Source organism: Zosterops lateralis (assembly GCF_965231275.1).
Source record: "Zosterops lateralis genome assembly, chromosome: 8".
Lineage (NCBI taxonomy): Eukaryota > Metazoa > Chordata > Aves > Passeriformes > Zosteropidae > Zosterops > Zosterops lateralis.
Window position 1 is genome coordinate 17,738,065 of NC_139768.1, and position 25,822 is coordinate 17,763,886.

At 40.1% G+C, this 25,822-nt stretch overlaps 1 protein-coding gene across 1 annotated transcript in view; it reads right to left on the minus strand.

Annotated features, from left to right (window-relative positions):
- LOC310912031 (VPS10 domain-containing receptor SorCS1-like) overlaps positions 1–25,822 on the minus strand; it is a 262,422-nt gene that overhangs the window by 66,835 nt on the left and 169,765 nt on the right. Inside the window, exons 5-8 of the mRNA XM_083866206.1 lie at positions 25,321–25,394; positions 11,374–11,438; positions 3,115–3,233; positions 816–905 (exon numbers count right to left, since the gene is read on the minus strand). Coding sequence (XP_083722332.1) covers positions 816–905; positions 3,115–3,233; positions 11,374–11,438; positions 25,321–25,394 — 348 coding nt within the window. The remainder of the gene's footprint in view (positions 1–815; positions 906–3,114; positions 3,234–11,373; positions 11,439–25,320; positions 25,395–25,822) is intronic.

Here is a 25,822-nt window from a genome sequence, read left to right on the forward strand (position 1 = left end):
AAGAGAAATTAGCCAAGTTAACCTTTTGAACATTTCCACCTGCAAAATCTGACCTTCCACTTTCTTTTTTTCCTTTAGACAATCCCTGCTTAGTTTCTGGGAATGCATTTGTCCTCTGATGTTAGACCTCATATAGAATCCATAAGATTATTTGCTATCTTTCAGCTTAAATCTCATTTAAGACAGACTATATCAAAAAATTGAAAGGCCAAAAAAAAAAAATCCTCTGTCTTTGTTAGGAACCCATTAGGACCCCAGCTTCAAATTGGTGGTTTCCTCAAAATGGGACGAACATTTTATATACGTCTTTCAAAAAATTCAGCTTCAGAAGGCAGAAATATCCTTTCAAGCTCCAATGCTAATTCACCATTGTTAATTAGGCCAGAGACGGACTAGGCACACAAAGACATCTTTCTGCTTGGTTCCCATTAAAATCTACTAATGAGGCAAAGCACAAAAAGCTACCCATACAAGACAGAGAAGAGAGGGGAATTAAAAGAAAAAAAAAAAAAAAAAAAAAAAAAAAAAAAAAAAAAAAAAAAAAAAAAGAGAGAGAGAATCCTCTCCAAAACTTAATTAATGTACCATAAAGAAATGGTAATTGACGTGGACTGTGGTATCTGTCTACATTTCATGCTCATGTCCTTGACTAGCCAAAGTGCTGACTTTTGGTTTTAGTCCTTTCTGGCTTGCAAAAGCTCTGTTAAAGAAGAATGCTGTTTTCACTCACTGCACATCATCTTGCAGTTACTCGTGTTGGACTCAAGATCTTCTGTGCAATCTAAAGATCTGTGGGCTGATATGGGCATTCCTACCTTGGGCAAGGAGTATTTTGGCAGCTTCATCTGTGCGAATGGGCTCCTCCTATAAGAAACGTAATAATGTGGTCTTCCACCTGATGTCAGCTATGAGAGAAACAGGAAAATTATCATCAGATTTTTCTTAATTTCTTTTATTATCAGATAGAATATCAAACAAAAGCTGTTAAGAGAAATACCACAGTGTGGTGGCAATGGCATAAACTGCAGCGCTGTTACAGCTGAGGAATAAACATTGATCCAACTGACAGTGGCTGAAAAAGAAAACAAGAGGAGTCCCATTTTCAGCAAAGAGAGACAAGGACTAGAATCTTGTGTGAAAACTTGTGAAGCCTTGACTTCAGTTGGGCCATTGTGCCACCTCCTCACACCACAGCTCTCCTGTGCCTTGCCAGAACACTCTCTCTGTTCTCTGCTATCTGCAGATCTGCCCTGTTGGCTCTTGATTAGATCAGCACATTGGCAGACATGAGGCTTGCTTTTTATTTCTGCTTCCAGCTTTGCTTCCTGTGTGGCCCTGGACAAGCCATCATAGGTATCTGCTACGAGATCAGCTAAATATTCACAGATACAGAGGGCAGGAGAAGCTTGGTCGATTTGGCATTTTTGTGAATCTGGCCGTTTATTTAAGTGCATAAATACTGACTGCAGACCTTGAAAATGCTAGGTTAGAGCAATGTGAGGTATCATTTTCTACCACCTATTAAGGGAGGGAAAAAGAAAGAAAAAAAGCTGTCAATTTTATCTGGCTTCCAGTGCTGCTGAAGTATAATCAATGTTTGTAAAGTACTTTGAAATCCTTGGATGAAAGATACTGAAGAACAAATATTCCAAGGGATTCTCCGTGCAGAACTTTGCCTTAATTGCTTGATACCTGAACTTATCAAGATTTTTCTTTAGTAGTAAGTGTTTTAAAATGCACTGTAGTAGTTTAAAATGCAAGATACACAGAGGCCGGGTTCATACCAGATTAAGTAAAATAAGCACCATTTCTCCTTCTAAAGCTCTTCAAAAATTTTTTTAAGGGAACTGGCAAAAGTTAGGGGAAGGAAGGCCAAAAGTATTTTTTTAATGAGAGAGTGTGAGCTTGTAAATAAAACAAGTTTAGTAGGAAAATAAACTCCCATTCCTTTATCCTAGTTCCTTAAAGCCTACTAATTCATTCCAAATGGCTTAGCTGCAGAAAAGCCAGATGGAGATCAAGGAAGGAAGGGCAGGCTAGAAGGAGGATGTTCATTTATTCCTCCAAGCACACACAGCCTGGCATAGGGTTATTCCTCCTCTGAAGAACAGAAGGGATAACACCAGATCCAGCATCAGCCAGGATGGCTCAAGAGAAATACTGCAGCTCCTGTGTCAGTCGAGCCACAAACACACAGTCAATTCTGGAACGAGACAGTGTGGCTAAACAGTGACACATGCCCCTGTTTCCCCTGCCACATAAACATTTCCCTTTTGCCTCAGACACACTAGGCACAAAAGCTGTTCTGAGGCATATGTCCCAGATTTATTTGTGGATTATTTAGACTGGTGTTTACGACTGAGTTCATTAACCGAAGCCAATTAACAGTCAACTAACCCAATGTAAAATATCAATCCTCTCTCTTCCCTCCACTCACAAGCATGCTAAAAACTGTCTGGAAGCCCAGTTTAGTGCTAATGATCTCCAGTTCACCTCCATGTTCCCTACAATTCTGTTGTTATTTTTCTCCTCTTCAGCTGACATTAAATGGACACTGGCAGCAGCCTAATGAAACCCACAGTGGTTGAAATCTATTCACCAGCTCTCACCTGGAAGACAGCCTGGCTGAGTACATCCCATCTTCTGCCTTTTCACTATAATCACAACTGAGGCATAACAATAAAGCCTGATTACTCCTTTGGTGCTTTCCCCGACTCCCTCCCTTCTTTCTTATTTCCCTCTCATACTCATAAAAGCTTTGGTCTACTCCCTTGTAATAGCAGATGAGTGACACACCACCTCCAGCTGGGGGTTAAAGCAGTAATTCCAGAGTGCTGATGAGATGGCAAGAGTGGCACAGAGCACTCCAGCACACAGAGAACATACTTCAGGCAGGAACTCTATGGCCCTACAGTGACAAGACACAAGAGCTTACAGGAACACAGTTAGCTTTGTAACAAACTGCTACAACCCACTCAGTGCCTTTATGGATCCAGTGTTGTCTGCACCAACACACATGCACACACATGCAAAAGAATGCAAGAGAAAATAATAGAAGATAGAATGATATAATATAAAGTAATAGAATAAATAAGAGAAGAGGGTGTTCTGCACCTGAACAAAGACATAATCACCCTGGACGATCAGGGAGTTATGGTCAATGTAGCCTGGAAAGGGTTTGCTACGAGTGGCTTCACTGCAGTTCTGCATCTTGCAGGTGATGTATTGGGCATCTGAAAGGAAAAGAACAAAAACAATGCACTTGAGATCCTGAGCACAGATTCTTCCTACTGTCATAAACCTGTTTGCTGAGGTGGCACTTTTGCTTCCCAGATTCACGTGAAGTGAATTGACACCAACCATTTAACACCACACAACCCTTCTTTCCCCTACATCCTTTGTAAATCCACCCTTAATTACTTTCTTCCTTTAATATCCTTCCTTCTTTACCTGCCTCAAACTCTCATTATTTCTGTCATTCTGCCCTAGGTCAGATGTCAGATTCACACATTTTTACCAAGGGAGAACCTTCTATGAGGCATTTCTGTATTTCCTACAGCACTTACACTCTGCAGAATAATGCAGATTGACTTGGAAAGTACCTCAGACCAACTCCTGTTCAGGGGTTTTACCTACTTCTCTGTTGACAACATAGGTAGATGCACTCTGGCAGACCTGGGCAATCATTCCACACTCTCTTGTAACTAGAAGTCTTAGCAGTTGCAAATTAAACAGCCTAAATGCATCTCACAGCCATCCATGCCATCTCATCCACTGTCCCTATGTGGGATGTCCTCACCTCCTATTCTGAAGCACTGCAAGGTGCTCATCTCATAATCTGTCACCTGAAGAAAAGCAATTTGAATTTCTTCATGGGGACAATCTATCCTAGAATACAGAACCAGATTCTCAGTAATCTGTTTGGACTCCTCCAGATTCATTAAGAATTTGCACTTTATGACAAACCTGATCCACACTAGGAACAATTTTGGCTTTTTAACATTAGTACTTACATGATCAAAACACTACATTGCATTTAAAGTTAGAAGTACTTCTATTCATTTTCCTTAGAGAGACACAGTCCCTTGTTTGATATAATTACTGCCTTCAGATCAGAGAAATAGCATTTTACACTGAAATAGAAACGGCTGGAATTTTACCATCTCGTATTTAATCTTGGTTTTAATTAAAATCTATCATTTGACATTTCTTTCCTTGCTTCTAAGGGCTGTTGACTTCTCTTTGAAGCAGACGTGCAGGGTAACGAACCTTCAGGAAAGTTCGATGAGGGATGATTTTTCCCCGGCATTTGCAGGGTTCTTGGAGTATATAAAAAGCTAAGTATTACTAGTCGCTGCCGTTTATAACATTTTATGCTTTCGCAGCTCACTGCAAAACATTAATGAATACAGCCTGGGCAGCACGATCGAAATGTATTTCCCTTCCGAGGGACATGATATTTTCCACATTAGCCACGAGAGGGCAGGAACGATGTAATTCCCAGCCTGCTCATTCTTGCGGGCTCAGGAAAGTTCCCTTTCAGAGTTGTGCAGCCCTCTGTCCCTCTGCAGCCAGGAGGGAGGGAGACAGGGGGGCACCGTCTCTCCTGCATGTCTCCTCCCTGTCCTCAGAGTCCCAAAAGGTCACAAAGGTCTCCTCGGAGCCTCCTGTTCTCCAGGCTGAGCAAGCCCAGCTGTGTCACCCTTCACATGGAGCAGTGTTTCAGCTCATCTTTTTGGTTTCCTCTGAAATTGCTCCAACAGGTCCGCAGCTTTCCTGTGCTGAGGGCTCTAGAGATGGACACACAACTCCAGGAGGAGTCTCTCACTCTGTCACAACAAAATTCCTGAGTGAAATGTGTGCTAATCCCGAGCTTCAGCAGAGCAGCCTCAGTTGAAATGGTCCTACTGCCACCTGAGCTGTTGAAAAGCCTGGGGGATTAAGGAATCTCCTCCACAAGAGATTTTAAAGAGCAGGGCAGGTTGACATCCATTAAAGGAGACTGAGGTTCTTTGGATCCTGCTTTAATGGAGGAATAGGGACTATCCCTATTTTTGCTGTGATGGCAGGAGTCTGTGCAGCAGTGATTGTATCATTGATGAAGATTTACTAGGGCAATTCCTGTGAACTTTTACAGTGCAATTCTCCATGGCTTCAATTCTAAAATGCCAGTAATAACTACTAAAGGGCAGAGCACTGAAATTGCTTAAGCTAATCTCCCAAACAGCCAAACACTGAGATGTGCACAACAAGAAAAGCTCCTTTTGCTTCAGGAGACAGAAAGAAGGAAAAGCAGGCTTCTTGCAGCAGTGCCTGGTTCTCACTTTTTTTCCTAGGGGAAGATTTTCTGTGTACACATTAACTCAAGGATTTTTTTCATTTCATTCTCATGGACATTTTATGTGACTCCATTGGCAGAGGTTTGTAATTTAGAATTAATTAATGTCAATTAATGTATTCAGTTGCTAAGCTCTAGAATTAATTTCATTAGTTTTCCCGCACAGATGTTTTCCCTGCCATAGGTAATTAGGACATTATGCTTTTCATTTCCAGAACCCTCACCTCCAACAACAGCTGCTGTTTTTAATATACAACAACAAAGTCACACTGTGCCTGGAGAGAAGAACATAGCAACTCCCAGCTCTTACACCCCCAGACAGTTTCATTTTTGACAGGTTTAGACACCCAGAGTTGGAATCTTCTCAGGGAATGGCAGCTATTTCTAAAGAGGAAGCAAGAAAAGTCACAGAACACAAGAACAGAGGAGACATCTTGTAAGGGAACTTGTGACAAAATTAATCTGTTTCAGTGGTGAAAGAGAATTGCAAAAGCTAACACAGAAAAAGTTAAGAGCCAAGGGGGACCCTGTGCCATGAAATATTTTAGTCTTTTCCATTTAGCTTGAGCTCCGTGCTCATATGTTCTCAATGCAAATGGATCCAACCTGTCCCAGAGACATTTCTTGGCTCAGCTGGCAGAGAAGGAAGGTTATTGGTGTTTACTGGAGGCTGGTTGGCCTCTGCAAAAGTAAACAGGAGGGTTTTAGATCCCTTCCTAAAGCAGTGGGACTTTCTTCAGGATATTTTGTTGACAAGTGCTTTTTTGGATTAAATATCAAATCTTAATATCCATAATATCCACTGCTTCCTAGCGTAAACTTGCACATACATCTTCTCAAAACCTTATTTGAGCACAGGGACAGTCAGAGAAAATGGTCATTGTACTCTGCAAATATATAATTAATATTTTTCCTGCCTTTAGTTCATTGAGGAATTGTGTATTTTCATCAATAAACCCACTGGGGACAAATCAGGGGTTTTATAGAATGTAATCAATGACCTGTTTCTGTCACAGATTTTCTGTGGAGCATCCCAGTTCATTACTGAGCAACTGAGACAATAGGGACAGTTTCTGCTTTTGAAGCATGACTGACATCCTGTAATTAATGACCCATAAGAACATGGTAGTGACACATGTCTCTGAAAGACCCAGGCCCGTAACCTCTCCCTCAGTGACTAATGAATAACACAGGTCTAGGTTGCCTTAGCAGTGCAGGTACATCTTCAGCATTCACAACCTTCCATGGCAATGAATTCCACAGTTTAATTAAATGTTCTCCCATACTGTAATTTTTTTTTTTTTTTTTTTTTTTTTTTTGAGAAACACACAAAATGACTGTTCTTTATCCATTTCCATCTGGTCTGAATGTTGATTTGCGAAACATGCATGGTATGGGAATAGGCTCACAACTCTCCAGGACTCAGCAACTGCAAAGTAATTAACCAGTAATGAAGATCAGTGAAACGAAACCATCCCATTTACTAACTACTCACAAATCTGGTTTTATCCTGCTGCTACTCTTCCTTCAATGCATATCAGCATCAGAAATCTTTCTTTACAGAGGGAAGTATATCCTCTGCCATTTCTGGCATAAAGCTATAATAAGAGAAACTAACAGATGTCATTCTCCAGGACAAATACTAATCATGATCAAGAAAAAAAAACTAATCGCAATCAGGGAAGAAAAAAAAATATCACTGCACAGGTTTAGGGCACTTTGGGAATTAATTCACCACTGTAGCTATGTTAAGAAAAGACTGCCAGGCTAGGTTGCCTACTCATTGTTTCTACAACAGTGATTATTTTATTCTTCCTAGCAATTTTCTGTGAAAACAGAAATTAAAGTACTAGTGCAACTTCGTGATTCAGGCACTATTGGCCAGATGCTTAGTCCCTGTGGATCAGCAAGCAGAACATGCCTGCTGGCCCCAGGTGAGACTGGTTTTACTTGCATCACAGCAGCACCTAAATTATCTTTCAGTGCTGTGTAAATCAGGACAGCAGAGGAAAAGCAAAGGAAACAAAACTACTTTTTAAATATCAGGAGCTCTAGATTTTTGCCAGCACATTAGAAACCCCTTAGCTTCTTTCATCCACACTTAAAAAATAAATTAAAAACTTTACTCTAAATAAATTGGTGTCTTATGTACAAAAGCAAATGCATGGTTCATAAATGTAATAGTTGTTTTACTGTCTACAGAAACTGTCATTTAGACATCCTCTGAGTCAGTTTTGCCATTCTGTGAAGGGCCAGGAAGTATCCAGTTAGTCTCCAAATGCCCTGTAGGAATCCATCTTTCTAATTTACACCAACAATCTGGATTCCTCAGTAGGCACCACCTGAATAAAAATTACCTCCCATTTAATTAGCTTGAATCAGGCCTTGCTGTGATAACCCTACCAAGCTCAAATAAGTTGAGTCTGTTAATTTTAGTATCTTGTGTATTCTTCACAAACCTGAACCCCACACGTCATTAAGTTTATACCTTCTGAAAGCACTTCAAGTTGCATTTGAGCAAACCTAGATTTCACTTCCACCATCACCCTGCCTGCTGGCTGTGGTGGTGAATGTAACAAAGAGAAGCTTATTGTGTGATTAAGAACTGTAGGGGATTAATTGTCTTACTGGGGTGTTGCCCTGAAACCAGACCAAAAAAAAAATACAATTCCTGCTGACTTTGCTGGCTTGCCTTTGATCCTGTTCCAAAATCAAAGTGAAACACCAGGGACACCCAAGCGTACAAATGGAAATGTGAGATAACATTCATATGAACTTCTTCCAGAAAAATCAGTTTTACCACTATGCTCTCAGCCTCAGATTGATATGGATGGGGTCTGAAGCCTTTGAAAAAGAAACAAAAGCATCACATTCCACAAGATGAAAATTTGCATGGTGCTCTCCAAAGCTCACACAACAAGGATGAAAAACATAAATGGCAGCAATTAGCCCTGCAAATCTGTCCCCACCAGTAGAATTAAATTGAGCAGGCTGTACTCATCACTACCTGCATCCTAATTTGAGACACAGTGTGTCCAGAAGGAGTCCACGTTTTTTCTGGATCCCAAGGGGAGGGGGGGGAAAAAGGTAGGGAGAATGTGCAGTCAGGAACAACATTGCTAGCCAGATCCTCAGCAGGTGTAAATCAACACCACTGAAGTTATACTGATTTATGCCTGCTGAGAGACTTGTTTTGGTCCCTGCAAACCTTTTACATTATGTACATAAGCACAATAAATTAAGTGCACAGATAGACCATGACCAAAGAGCAGAGACAGGGAGTTACTGGTGTTCCAGCAAGGAGAGCTCAGTACTAAGGTTGTTGCTGACAGATGTTCTCAAACAACTCAGAGATACCCTGGACCTGACTGACATTTCCACTTCTTCTCACCTCAAGCCACAGTTGTACTATTCAGCTTCTGCTGGAAAAGACACCAGCACAAAAATGAGGGTGTTTTTTTCTTATCTACACTTAGTTCAGCAGGTTTTTGCTTAGCCCTTATATTTCTACTTCCGGATCTTTTATTTCATTGTACAGATTGTGTGGTTGTTTACATACTACTCCCCTTTCTTCCTTCTTTCTCTCTCCCCTGTTTTGGCAAATCTACCTTCTCAAATTTAATCCCTTTATTGAAATGTTACACTTGGTAAACTCTCAAAAGAGATATTCCAAATAAAGTATAAAGAAATAAATGCAAGAACATTAAAAAACCACCATAAAACCCCAAGAAAAATAATTTGCAGATTACCCTCAGTCTGCAATAAAGTATTTTTCTTACTTCAGCGCAATTCACTCCATTACCCCACTGGTAGAAACACACCTGCTGCATTCCAGAGGTAAAGGTTGGAGGGTGATAGATGTGCAGGAAAGGAGACTGATTTGGTTCTTGGAAGAAAGCTCTAGCAGCCAAGAGAGCAGTACATACTAAACTGCTCATGGTTACCACAGCAATGTGCACACTCTCTGCCTGTCTTGGCCTTAAAATCCTATGATCTGCAGTGCTCCCAAATATCTGGCAAAAAATGCTGTGGTATGTTCCAAAGTTACTACTGTCCTCTAGGTAGAGACCAACACTCCTTGGCACATGGGGCAAAACAGAGCATGCACTTACTGAAAACCCAACATATTTTCTTACATTGCCAGTGAGGTGAATCCTGACAACAAGATGAAACAAGAAGTTTCATCTAAATGACTGATTCGCAGGGGTCACCACTGGCTGAAGGTCTGACACCACTGATTTATTTATATTTTTAAGTTTTGATACTGAATAAACTGAAAAAACTTCTGTTGTGCTGCCTCACAACTAAGCCAGTATAAGTGTGCATAATCTGTTACTGGTGTTGAGTTGATGAGTAGTAATTTCTTATTCCCCAATATATTTTTGCTAACTAATATTCCTGCCTCCCCAGTGAAACCAGTTTCATCTACCTGTTTTTAGTTCCCACTTTAAGAACTCTAATGAAGCTTACTGATTTGTTAGGAACTCAAGAAGTGTTTTGCAGAAATGTTCTATAGCTGTGCAAAACATTCTTATTTCAGCCTAAGAACACAAACAAGACTGTTCAAGGCATTTGGAGCATGGCACTTTCTCTGCCCGCTGTGAGCTGAATATCCCTCAAATGCATCACCAGAATCCAGCTCCTTAAATATCACTTGTGGTGCTTCATCTCAATGACTTCAAGCTTTTAATGACTTCTAACAGCAGTGTTTTGTGCTGAAATAGACACTGTGCTGTTAGAATATTTCTTTTTAGCACGTTCCATGAAATAGAAAGCCTCAGGTTCCCAGCCTTGTTGCCACATCAGGTAAGTGAAATTGAAAGGAGAAATAATAATCATAGATCACAAGTTATAAGAAATATGGATAATATGTTCTTTCATTGTCACTAATCCTGCATATCTTGAAATGAAAAGATCTTCAAAATTTTATGGTTTCTATCGCAACTGTTTCTTTTCAAAATCCATCTTCCAAAAAATTCTCTTTCATGCTAAATTTCTGTAAGTTAAAAACTAGATTACCTTACAATTAACTTTTCAGATATTTTTTAAGTTTCCAATAACAAAATGCACATTTTAAGTAGCAGTACTGCATTTAAGGGTACAATCATCCGTTTGAAAAATGACTAATTGAAGGCATCATTAACACTTCTGTACTGCAAATGATAAAAACCTTGATATGTTGCAGGAAAACTGCTATTTACTGAGAAAACAATATGGAATTAAAATGACTAGATCTCTGGTAACTGGCTTTTCAGTGTGATGCCTGCCTGAGGCAACCCAGTGTTGTGGAAAAGAAATCCATGGAGAAAGATCTGCAAAAGCAGTGGAGCTCAAAGATAAACCTTGAGAAAGCCTGGATGGGAGGAGAAAAGGCCAGTGGGTGGCTAAGGGTGCCTGAGAGAATTTACAGCCAATTAGGAGAATATTTTGGAGTTGCAGGTAAAGGAGGCTCCTGGAATAGAAAAAAAAATCAAAAACCACCTCAAGAGGCAAAGCAGGGAGGGAAAGGAGCTGATGAAAGTGAAGGACAACAACAGGACATGCAGTAACAGTGAAGAATGCACTCAGACTGGTCATTAAAAGGTTTCTAATTAGGTATTTTCAAAGGTAGTACCTAAGGCAGAGTTATCCCTGGTCTGCTGAAACTATAAAGCTATGAACAAGGTGATGTTATGTACTGTGTGAACAAACAGCAGCTAGACTTCATGGCCCAGGAACTTCTCTTCAGTGTCATGTTCCCATCAACAAAAATCATGTAAGAAAAAATAAAAGTGGTGTGTGTAGTAACTCAAGTTACTGCTTATCACCTGTTCTTCCTTACCATGTCCTCAGCTCCTTTCACAGCCTGGTTAACCCATTTTTTTTCCTTGCTGGAAAGGCTTCTCTTCTGACAGACCTAACTTGGAGCAGCCAAACTCCTCATACTAAATGAGCAAATCACTAAAAGAAGTGAGATCTTTGTGTTTGTACTGTATGGTTACAAGAACATGAGGAAAGCCCAGTACACCACAATATTTGGAAGGTGATGTACTTACGACCATCCACTGTCCTTGCCTCCAGGTGCACAAGGTCAGCCTCTCTTCCATTCCCCATCATAGACCTGTAAAAGACAGATTGAGACAAGGGCATTTAAAACAACACACACCATGAATGGCTGAGATACTGCTTTCAAAGGAGATCCTGTTTAGCTGGACATAAACTCATACTCACAAATAAGAACTGATAATTTTAAAGGAATTTTGGAGTTTTCCCTAAAATGAACTTGAATATTTTAAAGAAATCCTACCATTTTATCTGATAAATGTCATTGTACTTATGAGTTCTTATTTTCTCACCCCTTTACTTCACTTCTTTCCACCTGGAAACCTGTTCCTGGCACGTGAAATTTTGATGTTTCTCCTGGTTTGGTCAGAAGGATGCATTTCAGTTCAGGGTGGAATGCAGAAAGACTTTAATTGATGAGATAATAGTATTTGCCAGCATACTAATTATAGCTGTTCCTTTATATTGGACATTTATGCACATTTGCTTAACTGACACTCTTAATGATCAATGTTCCTTCATTAATTAAGAAGCTTTAAAAAACTCATTTTATCCTGAGACATTTTATCACTTCTGATCTAATAAAAACAGTATTCCATTAATAAAAGAAGTGTCACATTGAAAATGACTGTTTGTTCCCTCTGAATTAACAAGTAACAAAGTAAAGACATTGAGCACTGCAAATAAGGAGTTTATGGAATTATACTTTGCTTCCACGGTTGAGGTTCCCCTGGACTGGCACTGGTGGCCTCATCAATTCCCTGGAAGAGTCCAAATGTCCAGTGGTTTGATGGACAGGCTGAGTGATGGGAGCACTGACTGCTCTCTGTGCCAATCCCACTGTAGAGCTGCCTCAGCAGCATCTCTGACAATCAGCCTTGTTTCTGGTCTTGATCCTATCATCCAAGTCGTAATCCCGGATTAGAGCTAAGGGTTAAACAACCAGTTTCTTGTTAGCTGGCTGACCTCCTTAGTTAATAGAAGCATGAGGGAAGACACATATTCATTTCCAGTGATAGACAAATTAGATGTTCTCTTCAAATCCTCATTATTTTTCAGGAAATCAGGAGAGAGATTCAAACAGTGATTTAGACTTTAATTCAATTCCCACTGACTGCAATCAGAGGCACCTCCAGCGCTTAATCATCATGTGCATTAACTAATAACTATTATAAAAATGTTAACAGTAACAAGACTGTGTCCTGATTAATCCTTACCTTTGCTTGACAAAATACATAGCAATTCACTAGCTAAAAAAGGTTTTGTTCTCCTTTGTTGGGGACTGAAGTTCAGAAAATTCTCTGAGCCAGCATTGCTTTTTACCTCTTCTCCATTTTTAATAAAGTTTATGTCAAGATGTTATTCCCCTAAACATTCAGCTTCCACTTAAAATCTCTGCTTCCTGGTAATTGACACCAAGTGAGGGGGGAAGGAAGCACTTTCCTGCGGCATTTTTATTATGCCTGCTATGATCAGCAGATTTAGGGCCAAAATGCTGGGCCTGCTGATTAGGATTCAATTTAAGATAGACAGATACCAGTGACAAACAGCTCTAAAAAAACTGCAGATGGACAAAGCTAGCATATCTCCTCTTTATTCTTGTTTATTTAAGTGGGCTTTTAAATACTGGAACTGGAATATTGGAATAGCCCACCTGGAACTGGGCTATTGCAGAAAAAATAGTACAGCTTTGTCAGTTCATTGCACCTCCTGACCTCACACACCTCCATGGAGATGTGAACTCTTCGAAGAAATAAGGAATAGATTCCATAAAATTGAGTATTTTGTCTCTTAAGAGTGCAACAATGGTGCTCATCCAGCAAAGCATATGAGTCTACACTCAGGTGTTTTGTGAATTTCCTCCTCACACTGCTATTCTAACCCCAAAAGAAACATCTTTTGCATCTTCTCAGGCAGAGAGAGACAATTTTATGAGCCATAATTTACATCAAACTCTTAGGTGCCTTAAGAGCAGCATATAAATATCTGGACTCTCAAACCCTGAAAGTAGTCACCTGCATATTACTGATTCTCATACTACAGCAGCCAGTGTTGGGACTGGAGGAGCTTCAACTCAAGGTAGAATTGAGCCATCAGTTGTCCCAAGGGGGTAAGAACAAGGACAGCTGAAACAGAGCTGGTGATAAACCTCCAGGACTTCCTTTCTTTTGATGTCTCCTAACCCTGCAACTTAGAAATGTGATGACAAAGATGAAAAGTAAGGTCCGGAGGAGGAAATTCCTAAAGTCAAACAGGACATCTGAAGTATAGTCAAGAGCCATATCCCTGACTTCCTATCTGCCAGATCTTTCTCCCAACCTTAGAAAATACACATTTCATTGCTTTGATATATAATAGGCTTAATTTATTTGTGACAGCACAAGGTCATGGTCAGGCCCATAATATTAAATGCCAACATGAAAAATCAGTTGTGAAGAACAGGCAAAATACAAATACACATCTGCTCAAATCAATATTAACTGTACAGAGCTGACAGCCAGAAACATATCACTTCCATCTGGATTCTGCTGAGGGCTTACTGACCAGCATTTTTGTAATGTCACTTTTTTTTTGGATCATGCTGTCTTGTTCCATGGTAGCCGTAGGATATTTCTTTATACATCTCTCCATACCACCTGAAAAGCCACATAAAGTAATATTCATCTTACCCAGTTATACATCACAGATATTTAACTCTGAACTAGTCCCACTCAACTCTCTTTGCAGGCAGAGAGATGAAACAGGCAGTTTTGCACTGCGGATCAGCTGAACAGTGTTAAATATGACTTTATGAGAAGAATTTATCCTAGAAAGGCCTGTCTCTCTATATATATAATTCAAGAAGTCTGAACACCTACATGTGATCAAATAAAGGTCCCAAAGCAGGAAACACAAGAGACCTGAAATACGTTTATTACCTGATTTTAAAAACGCAAATTGCAGATGAACTATGGATTGGAGTTAAAGGGGTAATTGAATGTCCTGAGCAGTCCTCTTTCTGAGAAATGTTTTATACAGCTTACATCAGCCTTATTATTTACTCTAGGACATATAAAATCCTAGGAGACATTCAGAAATGCAATATTGACCACAGTGAGCATATACAGGAGATAAATATTGTGCTTTTGGTTGTACTGCCCTGAGAACATGCTCTCTCTAGGAAGACTGACATATGCTTTAGATGAATAGGACAATCTGTTCCTAAAGCATCTACTAGAAAAAAAGGTGCTAAGAACTGTAGGATATATATCAGAATTCTTGAATTTTTAGTATGTCTACCAAATCAATCACAACACAACCAACCATCCAGCTATTCTATCAGTGGGTTTTCTTATCTTTTCTTTTGGCTGGGGAAAAAACCCAATAAACATTATCCTTAGAAGTTGAGGAAGTCAATGTACTTCTGAAAGCTTGAATACTATTAAGTAGCAGTTTTAAACCCATGGCATCAGTATGAAAAAGAATTAATAACTAATTACAAAGAAATTCCATTCATGACCAGACTGGAAGGTTCTTAAACCAAAAACAAAACATAAAATCATATTCTTCACATGTGGAAGAAGGAAACTAATTGCTGGATTGGCCCAAAACAGCACCAAAGCCTCCCTCCAACTCGATGTTTCTAACTTAATACAATGCCCACTGTAGTTCATTATCTTTTGTGCACATGGGCAATGAAATGCTTCACAAGGTAGGCAAGGAAGAGTGCTGTGTGTTCAACAGCTGATAAACCAAGCACCCTACAAAGAGCAGGGGTACAGATGAACAACATTCTGTAACCCATTCAGCTATTGATTTCTCTGAGAAATCTCTCTTAAATTAAACAATAGTCCCAAATTTGCCATTCCCTATTCTGAGCAACTTCTGTTCGCTATGCTGGCAGTGCTTTCTTCTCATATTTCTCAAATCCATTCTTCCCTTTCAGCATCTGTTCTAAAAGACCAAACACTCATATATCCACAAACTTTTCTCCTTGCTTCAGTCTGTGTTTTCACTTTGTGGTAAAATGCCAGTGTGTCCTTTGTCCGTCCCTTTAATCTCAGGCTTTCTGTAATACTCCCAGAAACTTCAGGACACCAGGGATATCCTTGCAATGCTTTCTGTTGAATGGTGCCTATTGTATTTTTGTGATTAACTTTTAGTGTTTTGTTGGTATAATTGTCTGGATGTTTTGAAAAAAGGCAAAGAAAAGGAAAAGAAAAAGAAAAAAATCTTTTGGGAAAAGGATGACTTAGAAAAGCCAAAGGGAGTGCAAGGCAGTGACCCTGCTGCCTTTACACTGAAGATGTCTACATTTTGAAAAATTTAGGACCCCCACGGTCCTATTACAAAGTTGCTTCCTAAAATTTTAATCACTATCAAGCCTGCTAAGTAGTTATCTGCACTTGAGAGGCTCACAAATCGATACCACTGTCTGCAGCACAGTAATTGCTCTGAATGCAGATTCTTCATCCACCGTGAGAAGCAGCACAGGGAAAAGACCCCAAATCATCCCCTGGTTTAGAACTAGGCTGAAGTAAACAAAAGCAGCCTGGCACTGCCCACTGCACAGTAAATGCTAGTTGGCATATTTCTGTAGTGACCAACCCCTTGCCATCTTCTCTGTCTGAAACATTTCTAAAACCTTGGCTTCCTTGGCCTGTCAGCTCCTCTGAGCCAAGAAAATTCAATAGAGACCCTGTTACCCTGGGGTTTCCACCTCTTCTATCTTTTTTCAGCTCTAGGGACAAAAGGAATTGTTTATGGATGCTGGGAACTGATGAGGCTTGCAAGGCAGTCAGACCACTCAGAACTGCAAAAAGGCATCATTGTGAGGAAACCAAAAGCTTCTACTTGCTGCACCTAATTTCAAACTGCCATTTTTTCATACACAATGAACTCGAAACACCAGACAATAAGGGCTGCAGCTCAAGGATTTGTGCATTCTGAAAAGTAGTTTTGGGTGCCTTTGGTTTTGGATGCTTGACTTCAGACATAGACACACTGTATCTGGGACTATATGCACAAGAAACTCAATGGCAATCTTTTCATACGTATTTCTTGTATCATACATGCTCACAGCAGCCAAGATCAAATATCTTTTGAAAGAGGCAGTAAAAGACATTGTTATTTTACAGAATCTTCGATGCAAAAGGCCCAGAATGCCAAATGCTACCATGTCCTTTTCACAGACAGGACCAGTGTGAATGTCCCTCATTCTTTATATGGACACAAAGGCCTTATGCAGTTTTTCCATGTCTCAGAGGAAGTGACCAAATGCAGAATTGGGACTCCTGTGACCATACCACACCTGCTTTGGGGATAAACAGGTATGATTTGTTCATGCAGCAAAGGCTGGCAGACAAATGACATAACAGCATGTCTCTACTAAGGTGAAGGAAAGGAGATCCACACAGTTCTGGCCATTTTGAGACTATCAGTGCTGAATAAGAATAGCTCAGATGTGGTTGCAGTGCAATGCCAAACAGAAAAGTTACACATGGTTTGGAAAATCCAGTTTGACGACTCAGCGTGAAAAATGCTCAAGTGCCTCAGCTGTGTTCTGCAGATGACTTTGTTCTAAACAAGCTATATATTTAAGATGCCTCCTGACCCTCAGCATTCCTTCCTCCTAGTCCCAATTTGAGCAAATCCCCATCTCCACATACACTGCATTACACAGAAAGATTAACTAGCTGCAACAGTCGTGTAAGAGGGAATGTACTCCTAGAGATCTTTATGCCAAAGTTGTCCTATGAGCATAAATATTCTAACAAGCTTTATCCTGTCACAATAAAGCCATAAAGTTGCTTTGTTCAGCACATGATAATGGCTTTGTAATTCAATTATTGGTGGAATTTGCCTTTAGGGATTTATCTTCCTTTAGCCTCAGCACTCATGTGAATCCCTTATCATAAATCTGGCAATGCAAAGCCAGCTCCTCCATTGCCTCTGGACATATCCTGTCACTTCATGTTAAAAAATTGACACCTTCCTCCAGCTTAGTGATTGGCAGGTTTTTGGTTTGTTTTAAAGGACAGAATGAAAACAACAACAACAGTGGATGACACTCATGTTATCCTCAGTAGCATCAGTCTTTTGGTCCCACTGATGTTTCTATAATCCTAAATTCTAATTGCCATTCATAAAAATAGTAACGTGTAGCACTGAACAAGGAGCTTTTTGTCCAAAGATACAAAAGTACTTGACAATCAACCTTTAAGTAACCTTCCCTGCATGGTACTGATTTGTTCAAGACCTATGGAAAAGTACAAGACAAGCAGACCAAGTTAGAAATAGGGGCTGAGGAAAATTTTTGTTCTCAGCTTTATAGATAAACTTCACTGATTAGTCAAGAGCACAGAGGCCTCATTGATTTGACCAAGATCACACAGTTGCTATGTGGCAGAGACAAAAATAGAGTCTGAGAGTCCTCCAGGCTGCTTTTTCTTTTACTACTATATTGACTCCATGAGGACTTTGCAGATACTCTCTGTTCCTTTTTTTCCTTGCAGAGGTCAGTGAATCTGCCCCAGGAAGCTTAGTGTGCAAGGCAATTCTTGTGGTTTCTTTAGTTCAGTCCCTATTATGTGAAATTTCACAGATTTTACTATTCCTGAAACATATTTAAAAGACTGCTTTTCAGCTTTAACATCTAACCACATCCTCCTGACATGTTTTGGAAACACAGATAGATTCCAGATAGGCATAAATCAGCACTTCATTTCTTTATATCTGGCTAATAAATCTTCCCTGACCAATCATTTAATTAGTTTTTCCCTGCTACACCTCTACACTATTCTTTCCCACATTGTCCAGTCCCATGAAATGATACAATTTGGTGCAATTCAACTGGCAGCCACTGGGCCAAATCTGTTCTATGGTTTGCTTTACTCAGTTTGTCACCCTTTCTTTAGAACTGGTAGAAAACAGCAGTGCAGTGGGAAAAGCCCAACTTCTCCTAATTGTGCCACCTCACAGCACTGACCCAGAAATCAGGTGGCTGTTGCTGCTAACACTGAAATAGGTGAGTAGGTAACTGGGGGTAGTGGTGTGACTTTCAGGCTGTGGGGAGTAATTTTTACTCTCACCATCCCACCACTTTTTAGAGCCCTAGTGCATAATGACCCACACCCTTCCACACTCTGCTGTCTACATCCCCCACAGCTCTGAGGGCAGCAGCAAAGGAAGCCTTCTCCCCTGCTGCTGTAACACCACAGCTCTCTGTGGGAAGCTCCAGAGAGGAAACTTAGCTAAAACTCTGAAATAGATGGATGCAAATTCTCAGAAGGTAGCTGTCTATTGCTGGTAACACAGGGTGGGAGGAATGTCCTAAAATGAGAATCGAAACTAAGTGGATAAAATTCAGTTAACCAGGACCAGATTCTGATTTTAAGATAGTCCTTCAATCTTATATCTCTTTTTCATATATTGCAGGAAACTTAAGACTTCAAGCTGGCTTGAAGAGAAAGGAGGAGGAAAGTATCCTCTAGTTATAGCCTCTGAGCTCCACTTTTTGATATCATGAACCAAACCTTCCTGATTTACAGCTTCTCTGCTGGTACAGTCTAATAGCATGACAATTTCCTACTGTGTTAAGACCATGTCTCCTGCATCTTGTAGTGCTGCCAGTCAGGCCGCTCTGGAAGATGCCAGCAAGTAATTTAGAGCAGGAGTGGAAAGTCAGGTCTGGTACACAGTATGCTCCTCATTAAACATACAAGAGAACACAGCAGTGCAACCTTCCTGACACAGATCTGGACAAATCCACAGGTGACCTACCTGTGCACTGCTTCACCTTCCCAAGGTCTGCCCTTTAGAGGTGCACTTTTATAGTGCACCTTTATAGAAATCAGCTGCTTAGCCCAATAATGCCTGCTGGAGCCTGACACATTCCAGGGTCCTGCACAGCACTGCAGGCTCCTGATACTGATTAGCCCCCAAATGTTCAAGATCTTGAACATGGTCAATGGATGCCTACTGCCTACTTCTGCAGAACTCTAACGAGGGAAAGTGGATGATGTAGAAAAGCTGAAGCTCGTGGGAGTCTGTACTCATCTATAAAGTATCTCTGGATGATTTTTTAAGAAATATCTACTGAATTGGGAAAACTAAAACACACCAACTTATGCATCAATCAGACTGGGGCTTTTTGGTCCCAAAAGGCTTAATCAGATGAACATTTGCTTCAGTCACACGTGCTGAAAGCTGTCATGAGTTTCTCTGGCATGTACCCATAACCACCATATTTAAGCTATGAAAAAACATTTTAAATTAAATTTCTTCCCCTCAACTCACTGAATAAGTGTTAGAGCAAGTGGATGATTTTCTGGACAGGCTGTCAAAATGCACTTTGATTGGCATCTTTCCCATCAGCTTCCAGCAGTTGCCCTGCAGTGATTAAAAGGTCCCGTTCAGCCATACACAGCATCATTTGTAAACAGCCCAGGCACTGAGGCATTTAAATTGCTTCAGCCCACCTGGGTGGGTGTGCAAATCTCACCAAGCCAAGAACTGACAGAAACACTGGGACAGTGCACCCAGCCTGCTCCAAGTGCTTGAATATAATGAAGTTTTTAACAGGGCTTTGACACCTCATCCCCTTGATTTTCAGCTCTTTCAGCTGCTCCAGTGAACACAGTCAGAGCTTTTAAAATACAGCCTCCAGCCTCCTCTGAAAAAGAAAAAATATATACTATATAATTATACTGTGAAGATTAACTTTCTTTGCTACTACTCATAAAAGAAACACAAATATAGCCCTATCTACTCATCTGTCCTCCCAGCTGCTTACAGGCTTTTCTCTCCTTCAGTGTGTGCGCATATTTTGCTATTATTTGATGGGAAAGCTTGGTTGGCTTAATATTTTACAATGTTTGCCTCCATTTTCTTCTCCTGCTCATACTCAGAGAAACCTAAGGCTGAGTGGAGACCTAGCAGCATCTCTTATCAAACTGACATATCTCCTTTAACTTCTTTAGGGAATCATTTACATCATGGACATGTGACACTACTGGAAATCATAAATGGTGTGGGTTGGAGTGGATCCTAAAGATCATTTAGTTCCAGTTCTGTCACAGGCAGGGACACCTTCTACAAATTGCTCAATGCCTCATCCAACTTGGCCTTCAACACTTCCAACTTCACAGCTTCTCTGAGCAACCTGTGCCCACCACCCCAAAAGTAAAGGATTTCCTCCCAACATCTAATCTAGACCTGCTCTTTTTCAGCTGGAAGCCATTACCCCTTGTCTTATTGCTCCATGCCCCTGGCAAAAACCCTCTCCAGCTCTCTTGTAGCCCTTTTTCAGGCACTGGAAGGGGCTCTAACATCTCCCTAGAGCCTTCTCTTCTTCAGACTGAACATCCCCAGGTCTCTCAGCCTCACTGGAGAGGTGCTCCAGCCCTCTTGTTATTACAGACTTCCAATCTTCTTGAAGTATGGAGTGCTATTAATTTTGTATTTCTCCTACTTGCTTGTTTGGGTGCAAGTTAGAAGTAAACTCAAGTGAAAAATAAAATCAATACCACTGATAGAGATGATGATTGTAACTTGATGATCTAATTTACTAGTTAGCCTTTTCTATCGTTCATTTTATGTTAATTTTTAAGACACCTTTATTATGTGATTTTATTTCTTTCCTCCCCCTCCAAGTTTCTCAGGGTTAGATTTTGATTAGAATTAGATGACAATCTTTTCAGAAAAATGTCTCGTTTTGGTTAAAAACATTTTGAGAAACTTTATTTGAGATTTTTAACATTTTAATTATTTTTTTTTCTTTTTTAGGGCCAGCTCTAATTCTGATACCTTGACTTACTGACTTTAGGAAATATTTTCTGGTGCAAGGCATGACTTGATCTGAGTACCAGAATAAAAACCTGGCTTTTAATGACCAGAAAATGTCTGCATTTATATTTTGGCCATGCACTTCAAGTAGTTTTTCTGCAACTACTGGCCGTGGATGTTTGGATTTGCAAGTCACAAAGTACCACTACTAAACTTTGACTAGATGACTGAACCACTCTAAAAAGGAAGAAAAAGGCAATGTATTTCCCAGTGTGACTGGTTCACCAATTGTGATCACATTTGTATTTACTACAAACCAGCATCTACACCAGCAGAATGCCACAATAGGAACATACACAAAAAATAACCAAGTATCACAAAAATAAACGCAGAAGTATTTAAATAAAGCATTTTTATCCAACTCTTTTAACTAGGATCTACTGCATTCTCTTTCCCTAATGTCAACTACATTACTAAACACTGTGCTATCAGCAATAATCCATGTGTATTAACTTGTTTTTGTATTACGCTGCTGAATTAATATTGCTCAGAGTATTCCTTCCTAGTAATTAGGGTATTCTAACAGAGCACAGTTCCAGAATTACCAAGTACCTTGATAACTTTCATGCATTTTTCTGTCACAGTACATTTAACAGCAAAATCTCAAGAAGCTGCCGGAAAAATAATAAAAAACATGAAAATTGTTGATGCAGTGCAGAACTGCTGTGCCTTGGGCTTATATGCAATGTGGATTCTTCCAAGTCTCCACCTGACACATAATATATGGTTGACTCTCTGAGTGGAGTACATTTTGCTCAGTACACCACTTCCACATCCCTAGATTATGCACACAGATAGGTGATGATACCCAAATTACAGAAATTATTAGAGGTGTCAGTTAGACATCACTAAAGTCTGCCCAGCCACAAGTGTGTCCTAACAACCTTTTAATGAGGTAGAAAATCCTCTTTTTCAAGATCCCTTTTTTCAACTTTTGTTTTGTTTGTTGCTGGAGTTTTTTAAGACAAGAAGTCTCCAGCCACCTCACATTTTAAAGGTTTGAATTCATCTGTGCATCTCCCACCTGATATCTCCTTTCATAGAATGACATTACACCTCTTTCATCACAAGTGTGGATGTCAGGGCATCACTTAGTGCTGCATATGGAAGAATGAAAAGAGGGAACAGAAGATCTTTGAATAAAAAAAAAACTTTATTTCCATATTAATGACTTCTCTTAATCAAACAGAGGATGCAAGAATAAAAAGTATGTGGGGGCTACAAAGAACTGAGTTGTGTCTATACGGAGTGTTTTCTCAGAGTTATGTAGTAAGCATCATCAGACGAAAAACCCTGTTTTTCTTCAGGGATTTAAATTTCTCTGGAGTGGTAGGAGGAAGAGGTGTTTCACAGAGCAGCTAAAAATAAGCAAATAAAGAAGAAAATTCTCCTGGCAACAGATAGAGGAAATGCAGCTGTAAAAGGCACTACAGCTTCTCTGACAGGGTTTACAGGTAGAGCCTTCTCAAGACTAAAACTAGCAAGCTCAAGGAATTTATTCACAAGACTCTTGCGTGACCCAAACGCTATTTACAAGACAGCCTGACAGACTAAAATGGCAATGAAAATATCAGTGAGCAATCAGGAAAAGGCATCTTTGCTTTCATCAACCATTCAAATCCGTGTAAAAGTCTTTCAAGTCTTCCAGGTGCACCTTCCCTGTCAAAACAAGCAGCGTAACTAACTGCAGCCTCAAGAAGGCCTGATGCCAGAGGCCCAGCTTCGTGTCTTCTGATTTCAGAGATGTCCTAGTTTAGAGAGTACTGGAAGTAATCTGTACTAAAGCAACTCCTCAGCCTTCCTTAGATATCAAAATATTTCCCTCGTTCTCTGCCCAGTGCAGCTGTGTCCTGGTTGATTCCTTCAAAGCCATTTGATTTAGATAAAGCACCAGGAACAGGAGAGAGTATCCCTACATTCTTCTCTAAGTTGTGACTTCAGGACATTTTACTTCACTACTTATTTCTGCTCTTAAGAATAATTGAAGTCAGTCTTCTCACTTTTCAGGTTGATTACACTCTGCGTATTTACAAGCCAAAAGAGGTAATAATAAATTTTAAAAGCCCAACTAACAACAAATCACGGGGCACTGAGCAAGGCTTTACCCAACTTGTACACCAGCACTGCCTACAGAGATGGTGCTGCAGAAATCTGGATTTCAGCTGCACTTCTGCAACCTCTTAGGCCCCAGTTCCTTTTTGCCTTTCTTACATGGGGAGTGAACTGTAACCACACATTGAGTGCAAAGGGCTTCCCTTCTGATTCAGCATTCCAGTGCTGCTGTACCTGGCTGCACAGAATGGAAAAGCATATTAAAGCCCAATGTTGCTCTCTGTGGTGTTCTCAATCACATGTGCACAGTTGTTTTCTGCTGTGGATGTGCTTGAGGACAGACAGTGTCCATAGAACTGCAGCTGAAAGTATTCATTTTGTCCTAAGATCATTATGATCATCATAAATACTCCAGAATGAGATGCAACAGTGCTTCCACAAACCGTATTCTTTTCACTTCTGACAGCAAAAGTACAGTCTAGTTTACACTGAGGTGTGTTATACAAGGGGCATTCTGTTCAAGGTGAAAATACAGGCTCTCTGCTTTGTGAATGGCTGTAGGGAAATTAGATGGGTGGTTGGAACATTTTTTCATCTTTTAACTTGCTCTTTGCCTTTGATGTTCCAAGCCTAAGTTCCCTTATTTATTAGTTTCTGAGAGGTCTTCAAAGTTTGAGCTCCACAGAAGGTAAAAATTATAACTTCATCATTTTTCTTATTGCAGGCATCCATCAGCTCATTTCACAATAAACCAGAACTGCAAGCAATGACAGGAAACTTCAAAAGGCTTGGGGTACTATACAGGACATAAGGATCCAGGAACAAGGACAGTCTTTTCAGCCCTCTGAGCCCCTTCAGCAATTACAATTTTGTTGGATTACAACTTTTTGTCTCAAAGACAGGGTACCCAGATTTCTATGACTTTCTGCTTTTATTAGCCCAGAAACAACAGAAAATGTGTAGAGCTCTGTGTTTGCATCTGACATTTTGAGCCCCTGTTAGGAGTCCTGCAGGAAAGAAATAGTGATACAAACACACGTGACTCTCTATACAGACACTCCCACAGAAATGAGTTTGAGTTAAAAATGGAATTTTAGCTTGCATTAGCTTCAGCTAACACAGGTTCTGAGAAAGGATTAAAAAGCAGAAGCAGCAAACAAAATCTCTGGCACATCCTTTGTAGACCAAATATAAATTCAACTTTAGAAGTAAATTTGACCTAGAGCTCTTCTTTCTTTTATAAATTAAAAGAAAATATTTGACTAAACCACTCATGAATCTTGCTATGTTCAAAACCTGTGGGTTTGACATAAATTTATAGTTTAGAAACTACTACGCTGGTCTCATTTTAATCATTGGGTTCAGCTCCTCCCGATTTCAAGATGACTATTTTATAAAAAGTTTCTTTTCTAAAGGAATATTCACAGGACATAAGCTCACTTCTGCTCACAGAAGAATAATGCCTCCATAAGGAGTTGGTGAGAAGTCCCACAGATTTACACCAAAATGCAAGACCTTATCTTACAAGACCTTACACCAAACCTTATGTTTGATTTGGACTATACAACCATGTTTGCAGGGAAAAAAAAAAAGTTCAGCATCTCCTTCATCTCTAAGCTTTGTTTTCCATGTAAGTCAAAGTTACACTGATTTCTGTCTAGTGGCAGCATTCTCAATTTCAAGGACTAGGTAGATCTAACAGTAATTAAAACACCAGCCACTAGAGAACATCTATCTGTGGCAGAAATGCTGGTGTCCTCCAAGACTTCAGCTTTGTCCCTTAACTGGAGCAGGACCAGACTGAACTCTTCACTCTCCCATCCTAAATCAATGCTTTCTTCAGACTATTATTCAGCATATTTCAGTTCTGCATCACTCTTAGATGATGCAGCATTCCAATGTCGTGTAAACACAGACCCCTTTCATACCCATTCTAAATTAACCTCAACAAATCAGCAGTGCAGACTGTATTCAGCCACATTGCCTTCAAGACCTCATTCCAACACCTCTGCATGTGTGGGGAAGTTGTGTCAAGGAAATTAGGAGGAGGGTTTTGCTCTTACCAGTAGAACCTGTTTGGTGTAACTCCCTCATGAAGAAGCAGCCATCTTCTACCAAACTCCACGGAACTGAATAACTGTGGACAAAAACAAACAGTCATGAATAGCAGTAAAACACAAAGATACCAGAGAAATTAACCTGAAAAACCCTCTACCATTTCTGAGATAGTGACTTGGACTTTTTTTCATCCCAGTCTCCAAGGGGCACACCTGGGGCAGCTGAAACATGTCTGTGGTGCCTTTTATTGGCATAGAGAATGATGAGATGTGTGATATGGGACACAACTGGTATTACCTGAGGGATCACTTATGGGTAAATCTAGCAACCTGCCCTGAATGAAAATTCATCATCCATCAGCCTTCCTCAATATTATGTCAGAAGGACATTGTCTTTCCATTAGCAGTGCCATCCTTAGGAAGCTTTGTCACTCTGGCACCAAAAAATGTTCTAGACTTCCCGTGCAGGACTGGATGAGTTCAAACAGCACAAGTCACTTGTTCCAAG